Below are 24,347 nucleotides of genomic sequence, written 5' to 3' on the forward strand. Positions count from 1 at the left end.
TGAGGATCGCGACGATCGTCGATTCTTTTTTATTCTCGTAGTCTCGTGGCACTAATAAATATAGAAGAGTGAGGAAGAGAGAGCGAGAGAGTAGCTCGAGAAGTGTGGTGGATGAGGGCGCGCAAAGTTGGTGACCGAGACTCGAAGCTCTTGGCCCAACACGCGCTCGTACAATCCCGGGGATAAATTTAATCACGTCGAACGCTGCATTTGGGTTAGAGAACGAAGAGACGCGTTAGTCTGAGAGCCGGCAATGCCAGTAAAGTTCGTCGTCGTCGACGTCGACGCGAACGACGAATTAGAATAGTCCGAGATGAGCTAATTACGTAAGTGAGATTCGAGTTTTCCAAAAAAAAAAAAAAAAAAAAAAAAATAACAATAAATAATTTACCAAACCAGAGGAAAATAGGCGAGAACCGAGTCGACGAATGCGGTGAACTGGCGAGAGGGGTGACTGCGAGAAGTGTCCGTGATGTGATAGAGAAAAAAGTGCACTTTGCCAGCAGTTTTCGTACGCGAGCCGACGCTTTGCCTTTTCGTGTGCGTGTGTTGTTTTTGTGTTTTTTTTTCTTTTTTAATTACATAATAGCGAAGGAATTTTCCAAATTGAATAGTGTCGATTCGTGGTAAAAATTTCATCGTGAGTTATCGTTGAAACCATTGTGAATGCTCGGAAGGTGCAACATCCGGATACGTTGAGTTACTATCGTCATTCAACCGCACTAAATCTTACTATGATTGATCTAAAGATAGATCTCTGAGAGAGCGTCCCAGCGTCGAGAATAAACGTAAGCAATGTTCATCCCGTCGGCGTTTACTACCTTCATAAAAAACATATCGTCATATTTCCGAGTCTCTCTGGCTTCACCTGGCATCATCATTGTGCTCCAATTATTTACTGTCTTCATAAAAAAACGTTCACTCTGTTGAGCGAAACGAATCCATGCAGCTCCCTCGATCCTCGAATCGTGCATCCCCATGCCGATGAAAGTTTCTTAAAAATCGTCGTAAATTTGCTCGAAGTTGCATAGAACGATGCTCAACAAAGTTCAAACGTTGTAACGAAATTTTGGTGTACGAAGAAAAATAAATTGAAAATATAAAAACGTTTAGGATGCACCATAAAGCGTACGGTTCGGTAACGGGCGACACTTTGTGTCCCCTCGGCTTTCATCCTCAGGTGCGATGGCCAACGCGATGTAAACGCTGTTTCAGGTACACATAGACTCCTAAGCTAACCACAAACGAGAAGACTTTTTGCTTCCGTTTTAAAAAAAAAGACTGGGACTTCATAACTTTTAATACTAAAAAGGATGCAAGCGCACTTGGATAAAAGGAGAAAAACGTGCGAGTTAGTGACTTGGAATGTGACAAAAAGAACTTTTTCTCATCGTCAATTGAATTTCCATGAAGGAGAAAAGGCGTGAAGGCTGCACACGTGAATTCGTAGCCTCATAAATAAACGCGACATCCCATTTGCTAGAGCAATTTGCAACGAGGTGTGTTACGAGCAATGCTCTCATTGGGTGAACACACTATTACCGTATATAGAACAGCACGAATTTATTTTCCATTTGGAGTATTTTCTGTACGAAATATGCCATTCGGACGGTGTACGCGATCGTTCGATAAATTGCGAGTTAAACGGCGAGCTTCGCATATAGTTTGCGCTTGTTAACAGCGTGTTCTACTATGCCGTTGTAAATACGCGCGAGTAAAGTGGTAACACCATACTTGGGAGGGGAGCGGAATAAAAGGAAGAAAAATATGCGGAAACGTAGGAGCGAGACTACCCTTTTCTCGGGCTCTCATACATATCTGTGTAACATGTTTCCTCCCTTCATATATCTATACTTTTTAACGACGGAATACAAATCGTCCGTTTATCCAAGGATGTGTTCCACTGATATTTACGAGGGAATTCTCGTATTCAGGACTCCCCTGATATAAACGAGTGGCCACAGCGACTCAGGTGTTAAATTATTGACCTTGAGCTCATTTTTAACGAGCCACTGTACCCAAGATTTCTCACGTTCGCGCGGTGTTCTCTATCACCGCGTGTCATTAAAATCGCAATGTTTTTCTCCTTCATTTCAATTACGAAGAGCAGCCACTTTTATCAAATTCTTGGCAGCTTTTCTTGATGGAAGCGATGCCAATTTCGTACGATTGTTTCACGTATGAGCGTTATGGACGACAATCTTGCTCGATCTCTTTTGAGAAGGGAGTTTTTTGTTTGGTTTTATTTGATCAGGGATTACAAGGATCACGTTGGGAAACGAGGGAGCCTGAAAGACACGACAGCATCGTCGCCGAGCCTCTCGGGAAAAGCATGGGAAGCATCCCCAACACGGTAAACATACGAGTTATTTTGGGCTTCTCAATGATTTTTCCTCGGAGATTGCGATGCTCATTTTCTTTTTGTTTTTCGCTGTAATTGACAAGACGCTCGAGCGAGAGCCCGGAGTCGAGGCGGACGTGGGCTTCGACCTCGAATCTTACGAAGGACGAGAAAAGCCCACAAAAATCTACCACCTCCTTGACCTGGAGCTCGGCATTGGACATCTCTCAAGATCCACAAGAATCCTCCGTTGCCTCGGACGCAAACCCTCCCCCCGGCCAGCGATCGAGGAACTACGCGGGCTCCCAATCCGACAGCTTCAACTACAGACGCCACTCGATCGATGAAACCATGCTCGAAAGACCCCCGAAACTTCAAATAAAAAATGTCATTGACAATAGCAATGGAACCAATTCGGATCATGATGTTGAATTCATTATACAAGTTAGGAAATCGAGGTCGAACGATGTCGCGAGTAAAAACAACGGACCGGGCGACGAGGCACCGCCTGAGATGTCGGAGAAGGGCGGAAAAACTGAAAAAGTAAGATAAAACGCTGATTTTTTTGTTAATGTCAACCCTCCGTGGTCACACGGTCACACGGGGTCGGAATGAGCCCAGCCATGTTTAAACGCTTACCGCGTTGCCAGTATCGTTTCGAACGACACATAAAAATTCAGGGTATTATTTCGAACCTTCCCAAATAAAAATGTCATGGGAAAAATTTTTATGCAATTTTCAAAGCGGCGAAAAAAAATCAGCAACGCGGCGATGTTTAAGAAAAAGCCATTTTTCACTGAAATAATTCTGGAAATGGTTTACCCAGCTTCCTCGGGCGCCAGTAATTTATAATCTCTAGATTAACGTTGCGCTTGAGGTCATTTTGACCCCTGCTGGCCACAGGGGGTTAACGAAACGAATCTCGTTCCTTGTCGCGAATCCCGATAAATATTGGTGAATTTATCGTTTAAGAACGAGATTGAGAAACTGAGGGCACAATTGAGCGACATGAAAGCGAGATGCGAGCGTGTGGAGAGAGAAAAGAGTGATATTTTGCTGCGACGCTTGGCAACGATCGATACAGTGTCCTCCAAAAGCTCCAGCAACGAACTGACCAAACTTCAAAAAACTGTTAAGGAGCTTCAAGCCAAAAACGAGAGTAAGATTATCCTTCGTCTGTTTGCTTTGTACTCGTGGACGTTTTTTCCCGGTATTAATTTTCGTTCTCAATTGAATATGATGTTTTTCGACAGCCTTGTCCGAAGAGAAGACCAGTTTGATGACCAAAATAAGAAACCTTGAGAGAGACACGAATTCTAGACTCGGAAGAAACGAGCGAGAAAAAGCGAGCGAAGAGCTTCGATCGAAGCTCAAGGCAGCCGAGACACTCTGCGAAAGTCTGATGGATGAGAACGAGGACATGAAGAAAGAAATACGAGATCTCGAGGAAGAGATTTACGAGATGCAGGATAATTTTAGGGAGGAACAGGCCGACGAGTATACCAGCTTGAGAAAAAGCCTCGAACAGTCCAACAAAAATTGTCGCATTTTGTCATTCAAACTAAGAAAGATTGAACGCAAGGCTGAACAATTGGAAACGGAGAAAGGTGACATCGAGAAAAAATATGATGAGGTTAAGAGGATAGAAGAAGTGTTGAAAAAGTTTGGCGACGAGTACAAAAATCGCAGTCAGAAAAAATCCAATTCTGATTACTCTACGAGGGTTCAACTGAAGAAAATGGTCGAAGACATGGAGAAAGAAATTGGTGAGTATCGAAACAACGTTTCAAAACTTTATCCAACCAAGCGGAAAGCTCCTTTTCCGACTTTTTTAAATTCACAATTTTCTTCGTTATCGAAAAATCAATGGAAATATGAAAAAAAAGAAGAAACTAAGCCAACGAGACGCTTGGTCTTTCCTTCGACTTGGCTGTAGGGTTTGAGTTCGACAAAAATATCGTAGATTCAGAGTTTATTGAGCCTCGCGAATTTTCTCCTTGCAGGTGACGTTTTTGGTATTTTCGCGAGTATAATTGAAGGCAAAGGATTTGATGCGACGGCAGTGAAGGGTCCCGAAAACAATGCAAAGTACGAGAAACTTCTGAAGGAGCACGAAACAGTGAAATTGAAATTAGAAAACACAATGAAGGAATTAGCGATCGAGAAGGAGAAGAAGAAAGCAGAGGCCAAGTTGGTGGTCGACAACAAAAACGCCGATGCTCAAAGTCGTAAGTTTTTTTTTCTTTTTTCGTGTATACGGAAGGATATTGAAGAATGAATGACACTATTTGCATGCTCGCGATGGCAGTGAAGAAAAAATTGGAGGATTCCATGGCGACGAGAGAATTGGAGAAAAAATCTTGGGATTCCGAGCGAGTGAAGCTTCAGGAGGAAAAAGAAAAATTGAAATTGAAATTGTTGTCACTCTCGGCTGAGAAGCTCAAAACTCACAACGAGGTTACACAACTTAAAAAGGATTTGGGTAAGTTTAACGAGCGTTTTCTCAATCATCAAGCTCTTACTCTCGGCACTTTTTAAAATAATTTCCAATTAATCTTTCCATAACTGTTAATTACACAGAAATGGCAACGTCCACGGAAACGAACACAGCGAAAATGGAGGTCATGGTGAGTGAGCTGAAAAAAGAATTGTCCGTGGAGAGGGACAAGTCTAAAAAGTTCCAAGACGATTTGTACTCGTCGACGGACCGAGAGAGCCGAATGTCCAAGACAATCGCCTCAGTGAGCATTCAGCCAATCATTCGTTTGCTCGCTTGAGTCCCTTTTCACTCCCCTGCCCTCAGTTTTTTTTAATTTTCGCGTTTTTCCTTGACGTCCCCAACTCCCCATCGTTGTTGTTTTTCTTTTTTTTTTTTTCATTTTTCTCTCTTCACTGCAGGTGGAACAAACGAAAGTTCTGCTCGAAGGGGAACTCAAACGCGCGAAACAAGACTTGGAAACATCCAAGTCTTCGACGTCCTTCAAACTCGCTAAAATAACAGCCGAACTAGCAGAAGTCAAGAAGGAACGAGACACTATTAAGGCGCAAGCGGAAGAAGAGAAATTGTCGAAAGACACTGAAATCGGAAGCTTGAAAAAGAAAATGGCCTCCTTGGAAAAGGCTGGACTCAATGCCAAAAAAATGAACGAATTGAAGCAAAGCTACACCGATAGAATATCTCGTGAGTCATTTTTACATAGAAATTATACAAATTCAATTATTTCGAGTAATTTCGAGTATTTTTTTCTTTGGGAATGAAAGAATCATCAGCTCATTATCGAATGATTCCTAAAAATGTTTCGATCGAATTTTCAAACAACTTCGTTCGAGGTCGTTTTTCAATATTTTTTTCTCACTTTCTTAATCCTACGCTGTTATTCCAATTTGTGCAGATCTCGAGGACGAAGTGAAGCGAAACCTCGAGAGGTACGACGAATTGAACGGGAAGCATGGAAAGATGCTCGAATCGCGTGAACGTCTCGAGAACGAGAATCAGACACTAACCAGGTGAAAAGTGAGACTTTGCTTTGGAGGTGTAGAATAACAGTGCGATCGAAAACCGATCCGATTAATCACAATTATCTCTCTATTGCCCTTTTTTTCTGTTCCGTTACGCAGCAAATTATCCGAGCAAAAGGAACGCTTTGTTAGACTCGAGAGCGAATTAAAGACACTCCAAGAAACTCACAATTCGCAAATGAGTGCTTGGACCAAGGAGAAAAGTCGACTCGAGGTAGAAACTCAATTAAACAGGTGAGAAAACGATCGAAAAGTCGAAAGCCAATCGTCTTTATTTTTATTCAGGACAAATTACGAGAGCTGGAAAAATCTCAGAGCAATTTCCAGCTGACCGAAGCTAAGGAGGAAATAAATCGTCTTGTTAAAGAGAACAATTCCCTGACCGATCAATTATCCGATTTGAGGAAAATGGTGAGTGAATTATTGATTCGAAAGTACGAAAGACCAGCAGCAATCTCATTTTGAATAATCTTTAATCATTGAATGTTTAAAATTTTTTTCTGTCAATAATTTAAGCGAATTCATCGATTATTTGTCGTTCGATAATCGATCGAATTCGACCTCAAGCGATTTTTCATTAGCAAATGGAATTTTTTTTCTTTCGCAGAACGAAGATCTCACGAGCAAACTAAAAGATTACAATTCGGTATCGAAAGTCCAACGTAACTTTACAGCTGACACCGATGCTCTTGAGGCCGAACTTCGTCGTACCAAGAACGCGCTTGCCAATGCCGAGAAATCGAAGAAGGCCGATATGGCACAGTGTAAATTGCGCTACGAGCACAGGATTAAGGCGATAAACGATGAGATACAGTCGATACAGAATCAGCTATCGAGATACAAGAGAGAACGTGACACTTACAAGCACATGCTTGAGGGCGCTCAGAAAACTATCGCTGATCTTAAAGTCGTTAGGCAGAGACGACAGTCGACAACATCCACAGGAAAATCCGACGAGGTGAGAATTCATCAGAAAAAATCGAACAGATCGAGGAAAAAAAAATGTTACCAAAGTTTCTAGCTTTGAACCCGAATCGAGTGAAATTTTGTTTCGAACTTTCGAGTTTGCTCTTCGAAAAAATCGCTCGATTTTTCTGTCGAACGATATTTTCGTGCGAGGATAAAAATCGGACCCGAATCAAAACGACGGATTTCATGAATTCCCTTGGCCGTTGAACGATTATCACACAATTTGTGTTTTCACGCAGGACGACGAGAATTCATCAACGACAAATGTCTCGGTTCTCGAGAGACAAATAAGCTGCATGGAGGACGAACTATCCGAGAGCAGGCTCGAGGCATCCAAGCTCAAGACCGAGCTCGTTTCCGAGAAGTCTGGCTGGCAGATCAAACTCGCCGAGATGCAGTCCAGAATCAACGAGGTATGCAAGCCACTGAGGTTTCACAAGAGGGACGAATATTCCATGTTTCAAACGGCGTTATATTATTATTTTCAACTTTAATCCGCTTGCTGTGACGAGATTTGTGAATTCGTTATTACCGAGTTCACAGTAAATTATCAGCCGTAGGGACACGAATTAGAACTTGCTCATTTCCAAAAATGTACGAAAAAATTGGACTAACAAATAGTGTCAACAAAAATTAACGATCCTTTTTCGCTCGCAGGCTCAAAACAGTATTTCGAAGCTTTTCCAGGCTCCTCATACTCGTTGTTCAGTTTCAAAAATAATTACAGCTGGAAGAAGAACGTTTACTCGCAAGTGGAAGAACAAAGATTCCAGGTCTAAAAGTTCGCATGGAGTTGGCCTGGCAGAAAGAACGAGAGGAGCAGCAGAGATTGTTGCAGGAGACTGCAACTCTGGCGAGAGATCTCAGGCAAACTCTGTTCGAGGTATAAAATGGCATATGAATCACCATTCAAAAATAATACTCCTTCCTCATATATATATACAAATATATACACTGTCGATGAACCTGATATTCTCTCAGTACGAAAACTGGCTCTCGACGTAACTTTGTGTGGAATCCATTTGTTTTATTCACGATAAGAGCGAATCCAGGGTGCATACACTATTCGTAATAACATTATGTTACAATGCAATTTATTCGCTCGCACCTCGTGCTTTTCAAAGGTCGAGAGGGAGCGTGACAAGGAGCGTCTTGAGAACAAGAGACGCCAGGATCAATTGAAGAAAGTATTCGACGAGGAGAAAGACGAAAACAAGAAGAAACTGGTGGAAGTTAGTAATCTTGAACTTTTGTCATCTCAAAATCCTTTTTTTTTTTCTTACTGTGTTCTATGAATAGCGATCGTTGCATCGAAACGCAGTATTTACAGTGGCCCATGAAATTCAAGTTTTCGTATTTTCATCGAACTAACGAATCATCGTGATTTTCAATTGTCAAACGCTCGAGAAATGTTTATTGACGAATAGAACAGGAACTCCGGTCGAATAATCGATGCGAAGGGAGACCTTGAGGTTATTTTTAATCGATGAATTTGCAAACGAACTATTCGACGAAATGTAGCTGAATTATGCTCATTAAGGATCTCAACGGATTGTGTAAATAATGAGTCCGTAACGTGTTTTCTCACGTTTAGCTGCAATGCGATCTTCTCGAGCTGAGAGACGCTCATGCAAAGCTGCGAACAAGCAACGAGAAGATGAGGAGAGAAAAGGAGCGTCATGAAAGGGAACGCGAGGAACTTCGCGACGTTATCAGCAACAAGAGACGTCTCGAGCAAGCAGAGGCGAGGAACATTAACGTTTTGCTTCAACAGGTCGACGACTTGATGCGTCTCTTTCCGGAGCTCAGCACCAATAGGACTGACGGAAAAATGCCTGATACTTATACTCCAACACCGCCACGAAGAACCAAGGTATTCACGATTGTAGAATTTTTTTTTATTAACGATCGACTGACATTGACGAATTGGAGAGGTTATTCGATGCTTCGAATCGCGAGAAAAAAAGTCTGGAAATTATTTTTAAAAATATTAAAAAGCACAATTTTTGGAGTATTTTTTTTACATTGTTATTCTTTCGAGGGACCAAAATCGAGGGAATCTTCGCCGATGTTGGAGGGAAAAGACGAAATCAGAGGTGCGTTGTCGAACGATCATTTGTTGCGCCAATATAAAGCACATTTTTCGGTGAAAATACGATTTTTTATTCAACTTTTCTTCAGGTTCGACAACGAACTTGGCAGGAAGGACGGAAAAACTTGAATACACGATTGGCAAGCTCATGGAAGTTGCCAAAGAGCTCCAAGACTCGAAGAAAGCGATTGACGACAGCAATTCTTCGAGATCCAAGAAGTTTGGCAAACGGTAAAAAACGTTCGATAATATAATTATTTCGCGTTGGAAGCTGCAAACGATCGCTGTGCTCATCGCACCACTTTTGCTTACAGGTCGACCTCCATCGATAATGACAGTGGAAGAGGGTCGACCCCGAGTCGAGGCAAGCCGAGCTTGAAACGGAAGAGTTTGTCGTTGGAACAAACTGCTGGGAAGAATGATCAGGTAAAATTCAAACGAATTCGAGTGAAAATCGATGATTTAGAACATGTTTATTTCTCGTTTTCTCGTTGATGGAATTTGCTGTTCGTTCAATTCTTTCTTTCATCGCAGCTAATCTGGGGCACGGACAGTAACGTCTCGAGCATGCAGTCTCTGGATTCCGAGGTCGATTCCCGTCACTTCAGTATGCAGAGGGACTCGAGCGTCGACAGGTGAAAAAAACGAAGGAATTTTACTCGAAATTTCATTGACTTCCACTTCGTTTATTTCAATCACGAAACTCTGATTTTTCAGTCGACTCTCCGGAGGCTCTACGAAGAGCGAAATGCTCCAGAGGGACAAGAAATACAATAAAAACATCATTCGTAAAATCACGACGAAACTAACTAAATCAGCGAGCGTTGACGATCCGAATGCGTCGTTCGATTATTCCATGCAGGTGATTAGCAAAAACCAACTTTTCATTCATTTTCGTCGTACATGTTTATGAAAAATCCTTTTTATCAGACCTCCGGTTCCGAGGCCAGCATCACTGCGGACGAGGCGAAGCACGAGAAGAGAAATTTGAAGAAAAAGTTGACGGACATGTTCAAACGAAGTTCAAGAAGCAACGGGTAAAGAAATAAATCATTCACGAAAATCAATAGCTCGAACACTTGACAAAAACTGTTGATTTTTTTTCACAGTTTGGATAAAAAAATGGACGATGCCAGCAGACCATCTTCGAGGGCGTCGAGCAGATCGAAACAGTAAAAACGACTCCAAATTCAGTCAACAACGACGATAAACAAACGACGAATTCGCAATGATGATTAAACACTGAGCAATGAAGCGCAGACTCCTCATTTTTTCTTCTCCAACAGAAATAAAGACTCTCGATATCCGTAAAGCCGCATTTACCTTTCACCAAACTGTCCCTCTCCTCTCAAACAGACACAAAAGTCTCGCGTACCTTTAATAACGGTGTACTGTAGAAAATTCTTGATCTTTGGCACGCCGGATATTGAATTCCTTTCATTAGTGAAGATGCACTCGGCCTTCTTTGACCCCTTTTCATAGCTGAAAATTCACATTTTCAATAAAACACTCTCGTTTTTTACGATTGTCTAAACTGCTGAGAATATTTTGTACAAAACTCACGTTGCATATTGTCACACTTTTCCGAATAAAGCTCATTCAAAATTGTCCTCTCAAACTCATTCTTTTGCTTTCGTTATTTTGGATGATTGAGGGAAAGTGAAAAAGTGAGTTTCAGGCCAGAACGGATTCTGTCAAAGCGAGGATTCGATGAAATTTTTCCCTTTTTTTTAATACTCGCGTTCGCACGCGAAAACACGATTTTTAGGAGAAAAAATAAATTAACAAAATTTCCAAGGGCCAGCCTCAACTCGAGTAGTAAAAAACGATTTCACCAAAGCGGGAAGCAAATAAAAACGCAACGATCAAACAGTTATACAGACACAGTTTCTTCTCCTTCGTACATTTACTCGAATTCACAGCGATCTCGTTCAACCGATGAGCAAGGTTTCGTCATCGATGAAATGGTACTCGGGTATGTCGAGATTTCTTGGGGCAGGTCCTTTGCGGATTCGTCCCGCCCCATCGTAGTGAGATCCGTGACATGGACAGTAAAATCCTCCGCGTATAATACCTGCACCAGGTATGGGTACACAGCCGAGATGTGTGCATATACCGATAACTACGAGCCACTCGGGTCGCTGAACTCTCGCCTCGTCCGCTTCGGGATCTCTAAGCTCCATCACGTTGGTGGTCCTTTCCTGTTCTATTGTCTCTTGCGATCTGTAACGACCCGACGTTTATTGTATGCGATACATCATTTTGTTGTTTAAAGATTTTAGACTCTCCGCTACTTTTATCTTTCGCGATGACGCACGAGAGTTTCTCCGATTGTTGTTTTAACTCTCTGACTGGCAGAAATGTCGATGGATCGTATTAACTTTTCACTTCTAACGAGATCTTTGAATTGATACGAGGATCTTCTTTTTTCGCTCTCTCAATATAAAAAACATCGAGGATTCGTTTACCTGTGATAAACGAAGACTGGTTTGCCCCGCCATTTGGCCACAACGACCTTCCCCTCGGGGATGTTTTTTATCTTGAATTCTGTCTGCGCAATTGCCAAAACGTCACGTGACGGTGCTATCAACATTGCAAGCTGTACGACGAAAGATTTGTAGGCGTAGAGGCCCATGACACCGGCGGCTGTATCGATCGATCGATGTTCATCAATCGACGTCAAAGAGGCACATTGTTTATGCAGATTTGCAACAAAGTCGCTTGAAATCAAATGTTTTTTAGATGGGAAATTTGTTTCCTCAATTTTCTTACCCAACGACGTCACGTACATGGCAACTTTGCGTTCTTGCGAGCTACATTTGGCCGGAACGTTAGGATTTTTCACAGATTCTCTCCGATAATCGTCGAAATCCGGTGGCGGTATGTCGGTATGAGCTGATCTTTTGAAAGCCGATAATTCTGCGGAGAAAAGGTGTTCTGTCGAACGAGAAGTCGGTTATCGATCGACCAGAATTCCCCGGATATATTTCATGACTCTTCGCAACTCACCGAGCCGTCCATCGATTTGTGCCAACGCTGAAAATTTCTCCATCTGCTTACTCGGAGAAGCGAGTCTCGAGAGCTTTTCCAGTATCCTGAGGCGAAACATTGTCGACAATTGAGAAAATGAGGTCAGGGTTATGCGTCTTTGGACATTAACTTCCTCGTAAACGTCAAATTATTTTTATCGCTCACGGTGAAAAAAATGAATGTCGATCCTCAAAATGCTTCATCGTTTATTCAGATTCTACATTTTAATTACACGTTTGCAAGTTCTTGGCTGACGTCATATGCCAAAAAAAACTCAGCATTGTTCGAATTGTTGGATAGATTAAAAAAAAAACAAAATTATACATACAAAATTAATTTGATCACTCGCTCAAGTTTTGATGAAACTAGCCTCTGCAAAATTTGTCAAAAATAATTATTGAATAATAGAATCGCCAGAAAAGCGCCGTCATTTGCCACTGATAATTATAAAACTCCAATTACGAGTAATTATTGGAGAAAATAACGACGAAGAAAAACTGCATGATTGTTGACCCACTTGGAGTCCAGTAAATTTGAGTCCAGTAAATATTTTGTAATTGGCTTTTTGGAGTGATGAGCTGGTCTCAAACGCTGCTCGAAGAGTATCTGCGTCGCGTATTTTCCTCGTGGTCGTTTACCCAAATGTCCACATTTCTCTGGTACAAATTCTCCGAAGAAATATCTGAGTCATCGTAAACCTGTTTTGCTTTGCAGCGCATTGTGACGCGGTGGAAACAGCATTCGATCGAAAGAACGAAAAATCCTATGAGGATCCCGGCCCCGAGGATCAAGAATATTCCCTGAGTGTCGTCGAGGGCGAGTTGACGTTCTTCTACCGAAACGCGTTGAAGTTTGACTCCGCCGGAAACCTTAATTGGAGAAAGGAATTAATTATACAAAGTCTCATAAACTTTGGTTGCTTCATTGGACGATCGGAAAAATCATTCGTTCCATTCGGTGCTGCGCAAGTTAATTTTTCAGCGGATATTTATCAGTGAAGCAGTGAAAATGGTGGCGTAAACGATAAATAAATATGTGAAAGTTGTACCGATAATAATTTTCCCGTGGACGATCTCTGCACGTCCCACTCAACGTCGCGAACGATTTTTTGCGCAAGTCCCGATTGCCGAGCTCGAATGATCACTTTGTTAAAGGTCTCGGTATAAATCGATTCGATCGGCAGAACCATCGTGACCTCATATCGGACGAAGCATTCGCTGCTTATGTGCATGAGCGATCTCTTCGTGGCCCAACTTTATTTATGATTAAACAATTTTAATGATCTGGGAACTTCGAACTTACTGAAACTGGCTAATTACCGCGTACAGTTGATCGTTGATAAGAAAATTAAAAAAATCACATCGGAAAACTCGATTCAGCTAAATTCTTTCTGACCCCCGAAAATATTGAATTTATCGAGCGAAATCCCGCGGTTAATTGACCAAAAATGTTTACTTGGGTGCGAAATCCGCTTGGACGATGTACTCGAGGAGTATTCGAGAGCCGAGGAAGGCGTAAGGCCAGAAATAAGCTCGACTAGCGTTCCTGACGCCTTCTTTAACCGTGGGCACGTATTCGAGATTTTTCAGCAGTTTTATCGCGAGTGGGTCGTCGAGTCTCGTGTAATTGAACCATTTCTCCCATCCGTCGTGATCTGTGTTACGAAGCAGAATCGTTTCATTCAGAGTATCAACAAAAACGATTTTTCAGTACGATCGTTAAAAAATGCACTGAATGAAATATGCTGAATAAAAATCACGATAAACACGAAAGCACGAAATCTCCACGCCAACATCGGACTCTGCTCTACTCGACTGCCCAACCGAGCCGAAACAACTGCGCGCCAGGCCACGATCGAAGCGACCCCATCAAAGTTTTTATCCCTCATTTTCCACTCGAGCATCCTCCTTTTAACAATCAACAATTTAACAGCGGCACGTTACCAAGTGTTGCAATTTGATAGCGATTCCTATGCAATTGATCGGCGGTCTCCATCGCTGTGGGATAAACGGGAACCGTGATGAAGGCCATGATCGATCCGGTGTAACAAGACGTTATTATAATCGTGAAGACCCAATAGATTCCTGAATTAAATATAATAACAATGAATGACGATAAAATAAAATATGTACGAGAAGAATAGTAATAAAATATTGATCATTATTATTGTTATTATATATCGATGGGCAGCACGTGGTGCGTGGCCTTGAGGCGAGTTATTTCTGATCGGTGTAACAACAACGCCAAGCGTCCCGATGCACTTCATTAACTTTGTAGTAACGAGATACGAGCTTCGCGTCTCTTTCCCCACGCTAGTTTCATGATCAACGCGATATGTGTACGACGATGAGCAAGTTCATTGATGAGTAATAATAATACCGATGAGAATCGAAGTGGCGTTTTGTCCAAGGCCGGAATTCAACATCGGATTCTTCACGTAAAAGCTGTTGGTGAAGGTGCTGAAGACGTACCAGAACATCGACTCCAAATTGCTCGGCTTTGTTAACAGAGACTTCATGCTGTAATGACTGTTCATCGATAATGGGATTATCGCAATTATGTACACTGCGCACAGCAGCAACCACACCGTTGACTGAAATGGCCCCATTACCGCTCGGTACCTTGTAACATGGGGAATTTCAATCAATCGAGTCGAACATCTTTTCCAATCGGTTCTTGCTACTTTATTTATAAAGGTTTCTCAAGTCCCATGATTTTTAGTGGAATCAGAGATTCGAAAGAGAAAATTTACGGTTCCTCGGCTCAAGGGCGTTCAAGTTTTACTTTCTTTTTGAAATTTCAATTTTTTCGAATTCTCAGCGTTTTAAGGTTGTTGCTTAATCTTTTTCGAGGATGGGCGTAAGGGACGAAGCTCCTATGCTAATACATTGAGTGACGTCAGCAATCCCACCTTATATAGATACTCAAAGATTACTATTCGTTCAGATGAAGAATGCGAAAATTTTCAAGTGTGTCAATGATAATATTAATTATTGTTCGGAAATACGCTTATTTTAATCACTCAAGGTCGATAAAATTTATTCTCGGTTATAGAAAATTCGGTTGAAATAAAAACAAAGTTTGACAACGTTGCGTAATTTCTTCGTGCTCAACTGTCGGGTTGGATAAAAGTAGTAAACTCTTCTTTTCAGTAAAATCATTCTACGTATCGTCCTGATCCAAACTGTTGTTTTCAAATGAATTTCTTCATTAAAAAGAATGATATAAGCAAAAAAGTGTGAAGGTAACTTCGTCCCATTCGACCGTCGCAATGCAATGACATTTTGACTAAACTTTGACATGTGATTTCTCCAAAATTAGTTCGGTAACGTCAGTTTTTCTTGAAACAGTGTATTCAGAAGATTTTTATCAACGAATAGAAAAATTTTCATAGACATCTGTTCTCCTCAAAAATGTTAAGCCACAACCTTTTTTTTCAGCTTTGAATTCTCAAAATGCTTGATGCTCGCGCTACCGTTCGGCCAATGGCTCCATCTCGATTAGATTTTTTGTGCTTTTTGCGTAATAGCAAATCATTAAAGTTATTGATTCGGTTATTAGTGGAGAAATGGAATGAACGATTGACAAGCTTTCCGAGAAATCGATCAAGTACTTTGGCACGGCTGTCGACGCCAATGAGATGAACGATGCACAGTCCTGCATGTGAGCCGTCGAAGTATCGAATTCTGTCACGGTTTCCAGATTCTTGTAGATTCCGCCGATCGCAGCTGCGCTCGTTCCGAGCCTCACGTCGTTTTTAGCTGCAGCAATCGGACTGCCAAACAACGTTGATGCTCGTGAAAACCAAAAGGATATTCAGCCACAAGGACGAATGGAAAGAAAGTTTAAACCTCATCGTCGTCGATGATGCATCTCGAAATTCTGCTGTAAAGTTCAAAACTTCTCCCATCAATCTGACCATGCGAACGTCGATTCCGTCCCAGGTCACGTCGGCTCCCGACAGTGGGTCCCTGCAATCCCACTTTTCCAACATTCCCTTCGAACTTAACGAATATTTCTTGTAACTTTGGAAACTTGAGCGACAGAGAGTCGAAATAATCGAGTGGGGAGGAAAGAATATTTTTTTAGCTCGAAATTTGGAATGAAATTTGAAAAATTTATTTCGAATCCCAATTCTTCAGTGAATTAGCCCTTTTTGATATTAAAATTGAGAGTTTTAACGTCAAATTTTGATTTTTTAACGTTCATTGCTTTCCTGCTCGATTTCTTCAATCGAATCTCTCAAGACTCCTGATTTTTCAATGAAATTTTGATCAATCGATATGACCTGCGGATAACGAAAGGAGGCATGTGAGCAGCTGAGATCAAAATCCTATGGCCCCAGAATCCGTCGGTTAATTTCTTTGGGAATAAATTCGTTTCGGGATTCGTCAGGCTATTGTTTATCCAGGATGTCAACAAAAGGGATTCACTTCTGCCACTCCCGTCGGTGTAAAGTTTGTGAGTGTACAACAAGTAAGTTCCTTCCTGCCAGTATTTTGAGGAGGAAAAGAAAATTGAGGAGAAATTTTATTAAAAAGTTCCCAAGGGACTCGTCGAGATGAAACTTCAGTGAGATTTATTTGATCGACTTTTCGCGCGTGTAAATACGTCCGAAAAACACGAGATACGTGCCTTTGTTCTCTGACTGATGGTGTGAGTAACGACGAGCAAATGGACGTAGAATCTGGAGGCGTAACTTTTGAGAAAATCGCGAACGGCCCAGGGCGTTGATTCCGAAACGACCAATATTTTATTTCTCGTCTCTTTTCTCATGATTTTATCGACCGAATAAATATCATCGAGAAAAACCATGTGATTGTAGCATTTGTCTTTTCGTTGATTGCGTAAATTTTGTGAATTCGCAAGCTTCATGTTGGCCGTGAAGAACGAAACGGTTGAAAGGTTTTCGTAGAAATTTGGCAACGCGACAGTCCCACGAGAGTCGTAATTTTCGTCGTGGTATGTCACGATATCGCAGCCCTCGAAATATTCTCTCGTTATATGATGAATCAAGGCTGTCATACTCTTCGATCTCTCGCCCGAATATCCAACTCCCCTCAAAATCTTGTCCTTGTTATTCGACGTTTTTTCGTTCGATATTAAGTGACAGTGATTCGTGTTTATTATTGCTGATAAAACGAACAAAAGCACCATCTTTCGAGCTCTCAACATCGCTCCCTTTGTTTTCATTCTTTTTCACATTTTTATACAGTCAAATTTCACGAGGCTTTATCCCATACTGATGATCGATCGATACGAGCCACTGCCTTTATAGTCTCTCCCCACACAAAGGTCAACTTAAATTTCATATTTATTGGACATTAGTGCCACGGCCAATGTCAATCGTCAATATACCAAGTTGCAATCACACAACAATACACAGGCTTTCCAACGACATTGGAAGTTGATGTAATCATTTGAGAAAATCGATCGTTTGCTAATAACGCCTCGAAGCACGTTTTTGGATTTATTTTAAGTCTATATCAGCTCAATTCATGAGAACAATGAATTTCATAGGAATTTTTCAAACAAACTGTTATCGTTGGTCAGAAGCTGGTTGATTTGTTGCTTGGACGAAATGTTCTAACATTTTTCGTGACATTTTTTCGGCAATAGAAGGCAATAGACAATGAAAAAATGTCAAGATTCGAAAATTTTCGAAAACTTCAAAAATCAAAAAATGACGTCCAACGATGGGTTCGAAACATGTTTCGAACGATTCTGAGTCGAATGAGACAAAGTTGTGATGACCGAAAAAAAACCAAATTTTCGAAGGCAATAGACTATGAAAAAATGCCAAGATTCGAAAATTTTCGAAAACTTCAAAAATCAAAAAATGACGTCCAACGATGGGTTCGAAACATGTTTCGAACGATTCTGAGTCGAATGAGACAAAGTTGTGATGACCGAAAAAAAACCAAATTTTCGAAGGCAATAGACTATGAAAAAATGCCAAGGTTCGAAAATTTTCGAAAACTTCAAAAATCGCAAAATGACGTCCAACGATGGGTTCGAAATATGTTTCACACGATTCTGAGTCGAATGAGACAAAGTTGTGATGACCGAAAAAAAACCAAATTTTCGAAGGCAATAGACTATGAAAAAATGCCAAGGTTCGAAAATTTTCGAAAACTTCAAAAATCAAAAAATGACGTCCAACGATGGGTTCGAAACATGTTTCACACGATTCTGAGTCGAATGAGACAAAGTTGTGATGACCGAAAAAAAACCAAATTTTCGAAGGCAATAGACTATAAAAAAATGCCAAGATTCGAAAATTTTCGAAAACTTCAAAAATCAAAAAATGACGTCCAACGATGGGTTCGAAATATGTTTCACACGATTCTGAGTCGAATGAGACAAAGTTGTGATGACCGAAAAAAAACCAAATTTTCGAAGGCAATAGACTATGAAAAAATGCCAAGATTCAAAAATTTTTGAAAACTTCAAAAATCGAAAAAATGACCTCCAACGATGGGTTCGAAACATGTTTCACGCGATTCTGACTCAAATGAGACAAAGTTGTAATGACCGAAAAAAAACAAAATTTTCGAAGGCAATAGACTATGAAAAAATGCCACGGTTCGAAAATTTTGAAAATTTTCGAAAACTTCAAAAATCAAAAATGACGTCCAACGATGGGTTCGAAACATGTTTCACACGATTCTGAGTCGAATGAGACAAAGTTGTGATGACCGAAAAAAACCCAAATTTTCGAAGGAAATAGACTATGAAAAAATGCCAAAATTCGAAAATTTTCGAAAACTTCAAAAATCAAAAAATGACGTCCAACGATGGGTTCGAAACATGTTTCACACGATTCTGAGTCGAATGAGATAAAGTTGTGATGACCGAAAAAAAACCAAATTTTCGAAGGCAATAGACTGTGAAAAAAGGCCAAGATTAGAAAATTTTCGAAAACTTCAAAAATCACAAAATGACGTCCAACGATGGGTTCGAAATATGTTTCACACGATTCTGAGTCGAATGAGACAAAGTTGTGATGACCGAAAAAAAACCAAATTTTCGAAGGCAATAGACTATGAAAAAATGCCAAGATTCAAAAATTTTTGAACACTTCAAAAATCGAAAAAATGACCTCCAACGATGGGTTCGAAACATGTTTCACGCGATTCTGACTCAAATGAGACAAAGTTGTAATGACCGAAAAAAAACAAAATTTTCGAAGGCAATAGACTATGAAAAAATGCCACGGTTCGAAAATTTTGAAAATTTTCGAAAACTTCAAAAATCAAAAATGACGTCCAACGATGGGTTCGAAACATGTTTCACACGATTCTGAGTCGAATGAGACAAAGTTGTGATGACCGAAAAAAACCCAAATTTTCGAAGGAAATAGACTATGAAAAAATGCCAAAATTCGAAAATTTTCGAAAACTTCAAAAATCAAAAAATGACGTCCAACGATGGGTTCGAAACATGTTTCACACGATTCTGAGTCGAATGAGACAAAGTTGTGATGACCGAAAAAAAACCAAATTTTCGAAGGCAATAGACTATAAAAAAATGCCAAGATTCGAAAATTTTCGAAAACTTCAAAAATCAAAAAATGACGTCCAACGATGGGTTCGAAATATGTTTCACACGATTCTGAGTCGAATGAGACAAAGTTGTGATGACCGAAAAAAAACCAAATTTTCGAAGGCAATAGACTATGAAAAAATGCCAAGATTCAAAAATTTTTGAAAACTTCAAAAATCGAAAAAATGACCTCCAACGATGGGTTCGAAACATGTTTCACGCGATTCTGACTCAAATGAGACAAAGTTGTAATGACCGAAAAAAAACAAAATTTTCGAAGGCAATAGACTATGAAAAAATGCCACGGTTCGAAAATTTTGAAAATTTTCGAAAACTTCAAAAATCAAAAATGACGTCCAACGATGGGTTCGAAACATGTTTCACACGATTCTGAGTCGAATGAGACAAAGTTGTGATGACCGAAAAAAACCCAAATTTTCGAAGGAAATAGACTATGAAAAAATGCCAAAATTCGAAAATTTTCGAAAACTTCAAAAATCAAAAAATGACGTCCAACGATGGGTTCGAAACATGTTTCACACGATTCTGAGTCGAATGAGATAAAGTTGTGATGACCGAAAAAAAACCAAATTTTCGAAGGCAATAGACTGTGAAAAAAGGCCAAGATTAGAAAATTTTCGAAAACTTCAAAAATCACAAAATGACGTCCAACGATGGGTTCGAAATATGTTTCACACGATTCTGAGTCGAATGAGACAAAGTTGTGATGACCGAAAAAAAACCAAATTTTCGAAGGCAATAGACTATGAAAAAATGCCAAGATTCAAAAATTTTTGAACACTTCAAAAATCGAAAAAATGACCTCCAACGATGGGTTCGAAACATGTTTCACGCGATTCTGACTCAAATGAGACAAAGTTGTAATGACCGAAAAAAAACAAAATTTTCGAAGGCAATAGACTATGAAAAAATGCCACGGTTCGAAAATTTTGAAAATTTTCGAAAACTTCAAAAATCAAAAATGACGTCCAACGATGGGTTCGAAACATGTTTCACACGATTCTGAGTCGAATGAGACAAAGTTGTGATGACCGAAAAAAACCCAAATTTTCGAAGGAAATAGACTATGAAAAAATGCCAAAATTCGAAAATTTTCGAAAACTTCAAAAATCAAAAAATGACGTCCAACGATGGGTTCGAAACATGTTTCACACGATTCTGAGTCGAATGAGATAAAGTTGTGATGACCGAAAAAAAACCAAATTTTCGAAGGCAATAGACTATGAAAAAATGCCAAGATTCGAAAATTTTCGAAAACTTCAAAAATCACAAAATGACGTCCAACGATGGGTTCGAAATATGTTTCACACGATTCTGAGTCGAATGAGACAAAGTTGTGATGACCGAAAAAAAACCAAATTTTCGAAGGCAATAGACTATGAAAAAATGCCAAGGTTCGAAAATTTTCGAAAACTTCAAAAATCAAAAAATGACGTCCAACGATGGGTTCGAAACATGTTTCACACGATTCTGAGTCGAATGAGACAAAGTTGTGATGACCGAAAAAAAACCAAATTTTCGAAGGCAATAGACTATAAAAAAATGCCAAGATTCGAAAATTTTCGAAAACTTCAAAAATCAAAAAATGACGTCCAACGATGGGTTCGAAATATGTTTCACACGATTCTGAGTCGAATGAGACAAAGTTGTGATGACCGAAAAAAAACCAAATTTTCGAAGGCAATAGACTATGAAAAAATGCCAAGATTCAAAAATTTTTGAAAACTTCAAAAATCGAAAAAATGACCTCCAACGATGGGTTCGAAACATGTTTCACGCGATTCTGACTCAAATGAGACAAAGTTGTAATGACCGAAAAAAAACAAAATTTTCGAAGGCAATAGACTATGAAAAAATGCCACGGTTCGAAAATTTTGAAAATTTTCGAAAACTTCAAAAATCAAAAATGACGTCCAACGATGGGTTCGAAACATGTTTCACACGATTCTGAGTCGAATGAGACAAAGTTGTGATGACCGAAAAAAACCCAAATTTTCGAAGGAAATAGACTATGAAAAAATGCCAAAATTCGAAAATTTTCGAAAACTTCAAAAATCAAAAAATGACGTCCAACGATGGGTTCGAAACATGTTTCACACGATTCTGAGTCGAATGAGATAAAGTTGTGATGACCGAAAAAAAACCAAATTTTCGAAGGCAATAGACTATGAAAAAATGCCAAGATTCGAAAATTTTCGAAAACTTCAAAAATCACAAAATGACGTCAACGATGGGTTCGAAATATGTTTCACACGATTCTGAGTCGAATGAGACAAAGTTGTGATGACCGAAAAAAAACCAAATTTTCGAAGGCAATAGACTATGAAAAAATGCCAAGATTCAAAAATTTTTGAACACTTCAAAAATCGAAAAATGACGTCCAACGATGGGTTCGAAATATGTTTCACACGATTCTGAGTCGAATGAGACAAAGTTGTGATGACCGAAAAAAAACCAAATTTTCGAAGGTAATAGACTATGAAAAAATGCCAAGATTCAAAAATTTTTGAACACTTCAAAAATCGAAAAAATGACCTCCAACGATGGGTTCGAAACATGTTTCACGCGATTCTGACTCAAATGAGACAAAGTTGTAATGACCGAAAAAAAAACAAAATTTTCGAAGGCAATAGACTATGAAAAAATGCCAAGATTCGAAAATTTTCGAAAACTTCAAAAATCAAAAAATGTCGTCCAACGATGGGTTCGAAATATGTTTCACACGATTCTGAGTCGAATGAGACAAAGTTGTGATGACCGAAAAAAAACCAAATTTTCGAAGGCAATAGACTATGAAAAAATGCCAAGATTCAAAAATTTTTGAAAACTTCAAAAATCGAAAAAATGACCTCCAACGATGGGTTCGAAACATGTTTCACGCGATTCTGACTCAAATGAGACAAAGTTGTAATGACCGAAAAAAAACAAAATTTTCGAAGGCAATAGACTATGAAAAAATGCCACGGTTCGAAAATTTTGAAAATTTTCGAAAACTTCAAAAATCAAAAATGACGTCCAACGATGGGTTCGAAACATGTTTCACACGATTCTGAGTCGAATGAGACAAAGTTGTGATGACCGAAAAAAACCCAAATTTTCGAAGGAAATAGACTATGAAAAAATGCCAAAATTCGAAAATTTTCGAAAACTTCAAAAATCAAAAAATGACGTCCAACGATGGGTTCGAAACATGTTTCACACGATTCTGAGTCGAATGAGATAAAGTTGTGATGACCGAAAAAAAACCAAATTTTCGAAGGCAATAGACTATGAAAAAATGCCAAGATTCGAAAATTTTCGAAAACTTCAAAAATCACAAAATGACGTCCAACGATGGGTTCGAAATATGTTTCACACGATTCTGAGTCGAATGAGACAAAGTTGTGATGACCGAAAAAAAACCAAATTTTCGAAGGCAATAGACTATGAAAAAATGCCAAGATTCAAAAATTTTTGAACACTTCAAAAATCGAAAAAATGACCTCCAACGATGGGTTCGAAACATGTTTCACGCGATTCTGACTCAAATGAGACAAAGTTGTAATGACCGAAAAAAAAACAAAATTTTCGAAGGCAATAGACTATGAAAAAATGCCACGGTTCGAAAATTTTGAAAATTTTCGAAAACTTCAAAAATCAAAAATGACGTCCAACGATGGGTTCGAAACATGTTTCACACGATTCTGAGTCGAATGAGACAAAGTTGTGATGACCGAAAAAAAACCAAATTTTCGAAGGCAATAGACTATGAAAAAATGCCAAGATTCAAAAATTTTCGAAAACTTCAAAAATCGAAAAAATGACCTCCAACGATGGGTTCGAAACATGTTTCACGCGATTCTGACTCAAATGAGACAAAGTTGTAATGACCGAAAAAAAACAAAATTTCCGAAGGCAATAGACTATGAAAAAATGCCAAGGTTCGAAAATTTTGAAAATTTTCGAAAACTTCAAAAATCAAAAAATGACGTCCAACGATGGGTTCGAAACATGTTTCACACGATTCTGAGTCGAATGAGACAAAGTTGTGATGACCGAAAAAAAACCAAATTTTCGAAGGCAATAGACTATAAAAAAATGCCAAGATTCGAAAATTTTCGAAAACTTCAAAAATCAAAAAATGACGTCCAACGATGGGTTCGAAATATGTTTCACACGATTCTGAGTCGAATGAGACAAAGTTGTGATGACCAAAAAAAAACCAAATTTTCGAAGGCAATAGACTATGAAAAAATGCCAAGATTCAAAAATTTTTGAAAACTTCAAAAATCGAAAAAATGACCTCCAACGATGGGTTCGAAACATGTTTCACGCGATTCTGACTCAAATGAGACAAAGTTGTAATGACCGAAAAAAAACAAAATTTTCGAAGGCAATAGACTATGAAAAAATGCCACGGTTCGAAAATTTTGAAAATTTTCGAAAACTTCAAAAATCAAAAATGACGTCCAACGATGGGTTCGAAACATGTTTCACACGATTCTGAGTCGAATGAGACAAAGTTGTGATGACCGAAAAAAACCCAAATTTTCGAAGGAAATAGACTATGAAAAAATGCCAAAATTCGAAAATTTTCGAAAACTTCAAAAATCAAAAAATGACGTCCAACGATGGGTTCGAAACATGTTTCACACGATTCTGAGTCGAATGAGATAAAGTTGTGATGACCGAAAAAAAACCAAATTTTCGAAGGCAATAGACTGTGAAAAAAGGCCAAGATTAGAAAATTTTCGAAAACTTCAAAAATCACAAAATGACGTCCAACGATGGGTTCGAAATATGTTTCACACGATTCTGAGTCGAATGAGACAAAGTTGTGATGACCGAAAA

General features: G+C 39.4%; 3 protein-coding genes across 4 annotated transcripts; 1 reads left to right on the forward strand and 2 right to left on the reverse strand.

Moving 5' to 3' along the window:
* Positions 1 to 220: 220 nt before the first annotated feature.
* Positions 221 to 10,233, forward strand: LOC122415973 (plectin). Of its 2 annotated transcripts, XM_043428595.1 has the most exons (26): positions 221 to 326; positions 402 to 788; positions 1,114 to 1,215; positions 2,255 to 2,353; positions 2,446 to 2,884; positions 3,314 to 3,500; positions 3,595 to 4,107; positions 4,345 to 4,569; positions 4,650 to 4,823; positions 4,922 to 5,082; positions 5,240 to 5,522; positions 5,734 to 5,848; positions 5,960 to 6,074; positions 6,146 to 6,271; positions 6,468 to 6,818; positions 7,069 to 7,242; positions 7,557 to 7,712; positions 7,954 to 8,061; positions 8,424 to 8,702; positions 8,871 to 8,925; positions 9,011 to 9,152; positions 9,236 to 9,347; positions 9,456 to 9,556; positions 9,639 to 9,783; positions 9,852 to 9,958; positions 10,031 to 10,233. In XM_043428595.1, exons 3-26 carry the CDS (start codon positions 1,115 to 1,117, stop codon positions 10,095 to 10,097), a joined length of 4,335 nt encoding a protein of 1,444 aa, XP_043284530.1. In that variant the 5' UTR covers positions 221 to 326; positions 402 to 788; position 1,114; the 3' UTR covers positions 10,098 to 10,233. The 2 variants fall into 2 exon arrangements, with proteins under 2 accessions (XP_043284530.1, XP_043284531.1); XM_043428596.1 differs by having other exon boundaries at positions 221 to 788; positions 4,922 to 4,968.
* Positions 10,234 to 10,852: 619 nt separating this feature from the next.
* LOC122415974 (cytochrome b-c1 complex subunit Rieske, mitochondrial-like) lies at positions 10,853 to 11,987 on the reverse strand. The gene is made up of 4 exons (XM_043428597.1): positions 11,931 to 11,987; positions 11,694 to 11,858; positions 11,390 to 11,567; positions 10,853 to 11,144 (listed from the first exon to the last, which is right to left on the reverse strand). Exons 1-4 carry the CDS (start codon positions 11,971 to 11,973, stop codon positions 10,853 to 10,855), a joined length of 678 nt encoding a protein of 225 aa, XP_043284532.1. The 5' UTR covers positions 11,974 to 11,987.
* Positions 11,988 to 12,137: 150 nt separating this feature from the next.
* Positions 12,138 to 16,826, reverse strand: Ir21a (Ionotropic receptor 21a). Its single transcript, XM_043429658.1, has 9 exons — positions 16,587 to 16,826; positions 16,240 to 16,439; positions 15,803 to 15,922; positions 15,565 to 15,726; positions 14,331 to 14,572; positions 13,895 to 14,035; positions 13,407 to 13,605; positions 13,000 to 13,204; positions 12,138 to 12,820 (listed from the first exon to the last, which is right to left on the reverse strand). The coding sequence occupies exons 1-9, from the start codon at positions 16,824 to 16,826 to the stop codon at positions 12,536 to 12,538; spliced, it is 1,794 nt and encodes a 597-aa protein (XP_043285593.1). The 3' UTR covers positions 12,138 to 12,535.
* Between the last annotated feature and the right edge of the window lie 7,521 nt (positions 16,827 to 24,347).

The sequence above is a fragment of the Venturia canescens genome, chromosome 9 (assembly GCF_019457755.1).
Source record: "Venturia canescens isolate UGA chromosome 9, ASM1945775v1, whole genome shotgun sequence".
NCBI lineage: Eukaryota > Metazoa > Arthropoda > Insecta > Hymenoptera > Ichneumonidae > Venturia > Venturia canescens.